The 5,892-nt window shown below is 35.1% G+C and overlaps 1 protein-coding gene across 1 annotated transcript in view; it reads left to right on the top strand.

Moving 5' to 3' along the window:
- Nucleotides 1-5,892, top strand: part of lmbrd2a (LMBR1 domain containing 2a) — a 14,955-nt gene that overhangs the window by 7,197 nt on the left and 1,866 nt on the right. The window contains exons 9-14 of the mRNA XM_016534352.1: nt 385-568; nt 2,290-2,471; nt 4,322-4,455; nt 4,553-4,658; nt 5,167-5,264; nt 5,371-5,474. Of these exons, the coding sequence (XP_016389838.1) occupies nt 385-568; nt 2,290-2,471; nt 4,322-4,455; nt 4,553-4,658; nt 5,167-5,264; nt 5,371-5,474 (808 nt within the window). The remainder of the gene's footprint in view (nt 1-384; nt 569-2,289; nt 2,472-4,321; nt 4,456-4,552; nt 4,659-5,166; nt 5,265-5,370; nt 5,475-5,892) is intronic.

The raw sequence follows: 5,892 nt of genomic DNA, 5'->3' as shown, positions 1-5,892 counted from the left end.
GAAACCGCTATTTTTACCGCTCCAAAAGCAGCACCTAGTGGCAAAGAATGAATTAGCATTTTCATTCTGACCAACGCGAAAAGACCAACAAGTGGGCGGGCAATATGCTAATGTTTCATGTTGACTTCAAGATGAAACGGCTTGGGATTCGTTTTAAAAACGACTCGTTTCAATGATTCAGAGTCGACTCTTTCTTTTGAGAGACAATAACTTTATACACGGAGCACTTTCAGATTTAAAACTTTGCAGGATGTTTTCATTCACTTAGACCTGTGTTACACACTGCATGAAATGTAATTTTCAAAAATACATAATAGGGGCACTTTAAAATTATATCATGATTGACTTGTATTGTAATTGCATAGTAATAATATCTCCTGTCAGGTGATCTATGCTGTTCAGAGGCATAACCGTACGCAAGTTCAGTGGCAGATTCTATTGGACAAGGCTTTTCACTTAGAGGACGTGGCCAAAAATGAGAGCAGCTCCACCCACAAGTTCGTTCACAGCTTCCCTTCTGCCGAACCACCTGGGTGGATCAGCAAGTACCTGTACACGCCCACTGTGGGTGAGAAAACCTGTGAATGCATTCACACTCCTTTGTAGGCGAAAATACATTTCTGTTCTTAATACAATAACACCTTTAAAGCACGAGGGCCTGTTAACAGTGAGCGTGCATACAAAGAAGACTTTAAAACAATGCATTCATGTTGACCCATTCACACCCATTTTTGTCTTTTTTTAATGCCTAGAAAAAGTGCTTTAGTATAAAAAGGTCTATAGGAGAGCATAGTTTAAATTTAAAATGTTTTTCACCCTTGTTTTCAGTGTGGGTGAGAAATACACCTGTATTCCAGCAGTTAAGTGTCATAAGTATATCAGTCATGTATATCTGTGCACCAGGACTAACTGGAACCCATTTTTAAAGCTCAAAAAAACAAATTCTATGCAAGCATATGAATGCAAACACTTTAATTTTATATGCTGTTCTGAAATGTGTCCAAAATAAATTTTTAATGGAAAGCAAATGCACATTCTCAGTGTTGTCACAAGGGCTGCTATTACAAACGTTATCACAAACTTTCTTCTACAGTCAGTGTTCTCTTTCAGATCAAATATTAACATGGTGAAAAAACATTTAGGCTTTTCCAGGCCTGTAAATCACAATTTGACATTTTCAAAAATGAAAATTCTGTCACAATTTATTCACCTTCAAGTTGTTCCAAACCTGTATGAGTTACTTTGTTCTGTTGAACATAAAAGAAGATATTGAAGAATGTTAGTAACCAAACAGTTGCCGGTAGCCATTGACTTCCATAGTAGGGGAAAAAAATTCAGACTTTCATTACTATTTATTTGTGTTTGCTCACTTCAATCTTGTCCAATCTTTTCTTCAACCCATGTTTTACTTAGGTGGCTTCATTAAACAAAGAGTTTTTATTAAACCAGACTGTTGCACAAAAACACACAAGTCTAGTGAGATTGCAACATTTGTGGAACAGTCTTTTGCCGAATGCTGACAGAAATACCAATAGTTTTATCATCAAATGTCAAGCCACTTTGAAAAGACTCTGGAATGGTTGCTTCATTTCAGCACACACGACTAATGTCACCTACCCGTGACCTTACAACACAAAGAGAAGAAGTTGGTTGTCTGGTCGAGGCCATTTTTTTAAGAATGGATGTCAATGGAGGAGAGGCTTCACTACGCAGAATAAACTGCTTTTGTGGGAAAACAGCTTATCGTTTAATGAATCAACAGCCTATATAATATGTTCAACACGTTTACAATTAAACATTCATTTTGGATTGATCTGTTTTTAGAGTTTACGCTGAAAAAGTTATGTTTTTTTAAGACACAGTCACAGACATTTTTGCGACAGGTAGGATTCAGTTTATGGTACTTCTTATTCATTTCCATGGCATCCGCCAATGGTATTTGACTGTTGCACAACTGACAGAATTCAATGACGTTAGGGCTGTGATGTGATTGGTTATCAGGGCCTAAGTTGGCTGTTACACTTTTTTTCAATGGTAGAGCTTGCTATCTCCCAATAATAAGACCATCTCTGGATGGAAGTCTGTGGGATTTTTGCCTCTTTTGTCATCCAGCGTCTCGTCAACAAGCCAGACAATTTGAGGTGTCAATCATGTCTGAAGCACAAACATTGCACAGTTGTATATTTAGCGTTTGAGGTTTGCTCAAATCACTAACCTTGAGTAATAAATGTTGTAAATAAGCAGTTTGAATATGTCGTAACCTCGTGCATCTCTCTCTGTGTCCTGTAGAGTGGTACTGGGAGTGTGTTTTCCGCCGGTGGTGTTATCGCGTGCTGGCTGTGGTTTTGTGCGTGTTCTCTGCAGCCGTGGTCTGGTCTGAATGCACCTTCTTCAGCACACAGCCCGTTCTGTCTCTCTTCGCCGTCTTCATCCAGCTCGCAGAGAGAGACTACAACTATGTTTACATAGAGGTGAGGAAACACAAGTGCAATTACACACATGTACTGGAGAAGGCTGCATATGGCCAATCAGAAAACTGCATACTGCCGTTAACACGGCTAAAGGCTGAAGCCAGGGTCCAAAATTAACACCAAGATGAAAATTTATATACATATACAATTACAATGAACAGCCATCCAATGCAGTTAACAGTGTTTGTAGCAAGAGCTTATTTGCAACACTAGTCTCTAGAAAGGCTTTTATAAACTACAAAAATAAAACCCTAAAACATACTGAAACTGTAAAAAAGTGCTATATAAATAAATGAAATTTTAGGCATTCTAGATCAAATTTGGATACTAATTATCCATCAAGGTAAAAGTTTGAAGAAAAGCTGGGGCCTGTACCATGAAGCCGGTTTAGCTGGCTAGCCAGGTAAGTTTCAGTTTAGTTTGCACCAATCCTGGGTTTTAAGTACCATGAAAGTGGCTTGGCTTTTAGTAGTGTTCATCACCATAGTAACTTACGTTCCACAGCTAACCTACTCCAGGGCAGGTTATGTTCTGGTTTAGAAAAGATTGGAAAATTGACCAATCAGCTTCAAGCAAAGTGACACATGTCTGACACAATAAAGCCACTCCCCCAGTATCTCTTGCTCCAAATTAAAGGACGCTATAAAGTAAAACATTTTTAAAGATAAAATTGTCTGATTTTTAGAGATGATTATTTTTTTATAATTATTTGATATGATTTATATAATTATTATACCCTTAATCTGTTACACAAGCTAGCTTAGTTCAATAGTAATTAAGATTTTATTTTAAATTAATATAAACATATAGATAATATGCGATATAAATAAGTTTTAGAATCAATAGCTTTAAACATGACTATATATGATGTTTTCTTTAGGTTTCCCTCTTTCATGGATAGATCATTTAATCTTGTAAATGTGTTTAAATTCTTCATATTGTTCAATCTTTTAATCTTTGGTAGTGAATTGCACTGACTCTCTCACGAGAAGTGAATCACAGTTTCAAGGCATGTGATTGGCTGTTCATTACTGATGTCACACTTTCATGTGCACATGCTCCATTAACTCAGGATCAAGCCTGAGTTGACAGAGAAAGCTGATGATCAGCTTCATGGTACCAACAAAGCCAGATTGGAGTGGTTTGGTTTTGTCAACTCAAAACTAATCCTGTAACCCTGAGTTTGTTCAGCCACCATCATGGTACAGGCCCCAGGTTTTTACTTGAACTTGCGTGTATTAATTTCTGTACTTAATCTCAAACTGAAACTTTGTTTGTAAACCATTTTACTTTCATAATAACTCATTTGATCTAATCGCAACAGGCCTTAGAATGACTGTAAATGATCACTGGGGCTGGATGATATTTGTGTTTTTTTCCCAGCTTTTTATTCAAAGTTTAGTTTCAAAACTTTGATCTGAAATGGTTTAAAAAAAATGGTTTTCCAATCAGAATATAATTGAACTTTTATGCTTCTAAAATTTACATACATATATTTATACGCCTGTGTTCACATTTCCGTAGGTGATGTGGACTAATCTATAGTAGTCAACATTTGAAGTGGATCAAAAAACTTAATCAAAGTTGTCCTAAGAAAACAACACATTTTTTGGTTTTAGGACAACTTTGAAGAAAGGTTTTGATCCACTTCAAATGTTGACTACTATATATATATATATATATAAATTTGAAGAAAAAAAATTATATTAAATATATAATGTATGAAATATATAATATTATTTTAATTATTACAAATAGTATATTATATAATTATATAAAATTATATATATATGAAATGTTCGGTTAAAAAACTGAAACCTGTGCATTGTTATTTTGTCTTTGTCCACTAGATGGCGTGTTTTGTCACCATATTTTTCTTGTGTTACTGCGTGTACTCCACTGTGTTCCGGATCCGAGTCTTTAACTACTATTATCTGGCCCCACACCACCAGACGGACGCCTACAGTCTGCAGTTCAGCGGCATGTACGAAACACCATGTGACTCTTACAAAAATCATCTGCGGCTTGTTTCGATTAGTTGCTGTATCAGTAATCCGCATATAATTCTGATTGCTATGCAGGTTGTTTTGTCGTTTGACCCCTCCGCTGTGTCTGAACTTTCTGGGTGTGATTCACATGGATTCCACCATCTCCCATCAGACGAGACAGCCGACAGCGTACACTTCAGTGAGTCACACACCACCCTCACGGAAAAAATATGATCACGTTTCTGTAAAATTAGCATCAGTAAGTAATGCACCAATAAGGATTAAATTAAGCAACGTTTAGAACTAATCAAGGATTGAAAAAGCTGTTGCACCACTTAATTTTAAACACAGATGAACAAAGATTAGAATTCTAACCTGTGATTAAAACCTTCATGTACAGGTCAATTTAATTGTAGGTGATTTTTATTATTATTATTATTATTATTATTTAAACCTCCTCACCTGCAATTTTAAAGTTAATCTCTAACAGATTCAAATCAAATAATGTGTAATATAGTGTAATATATCTTTAAGAAATTGAATTGGCCACACAAAAGACAATAGTGTTATTATTTAGTTCAAGTCAGTTCAGTTAATCTCAATAACTGTAAAGTTCATCAATTGTGATATAAAAAGTTTATTCAGTATATCACCCAGCCGTACTGATTCTTATGGCCACATAATCTCTCTCTATCTCTTTTTGTTAGATAATGGGATCCATGCAGGTTCTCTCATTTATCGCAAATGGATTTTATATTTATTATCCTATGCTCATCGTTTTGCTCTGCATTGCAACTTACTTCAGGTGAGATTTCACTCCAACACAGATTCTCACAAAGTTGGCTTTTAAATAATATAGAGACTGTTGTTGGCAAACTGTTAGCTCTTTGTTTTTCCTCATGTTGTTCTAGTCTGGGCACACGCTGTCTGAATTTGCTGGGCTTTCAGCAGTTCGTGGGTGAGAATGATCTGACCTCTGACCTGGTGGACGAAGGACGGGAACTCATCCGGAGAGGTACTACAGACACCGGCCCTTCATTCAAACTCTCATCAGTTCTATGTTAATACATTTTATTGTATTTTATTCATTTTCATACACTTAAAATTACATTAAATGTTTTGTCAATTATTTGATCTAATTGTAACATTCCTAAGAATGACTGTAAATGATTTCTAGGACTGGATAATATTGCTGAATTACATATATCATAATTTTTCAGTCTTTTATTCAAAGTATATCTTCATATATTCATTGGATCTGAAATGGCAAAACATTTTTTTTATCAGAATATAATTAAAAATTGATTAATATATTTATTTTGTAATTAACAAAATATATTTTAGTATATAGTTTTTTTTTTAAAGTTTTTAGTATATATACGTATAGAAGTATATTTAGTATATATACCTATAGAATTAAAAAATATATATTA

Source organism: Sinocyclocheilus rhinocerous, unplaced genomic scaffold, assembly GCF_001515625.1.
Source record: "Sinocyclocheilus rhinocerous isolate Xijiao unplaced genomic scaffold, SAMN03320098_v1.1 scaffold516, whole genome shotgun sequence".
Taxonomy (NCBI): domain Eukaryota; kingdom Metazoa; phylum Chordata; class Actinopteri; order Cypriniformes; family Cyprinidae; genus Sinocyclocheilus; species Sinocyclocheilus rhinocerous.
This window is presented reverse-complemented; position numbering and strand designations above follow the sequence as displayed.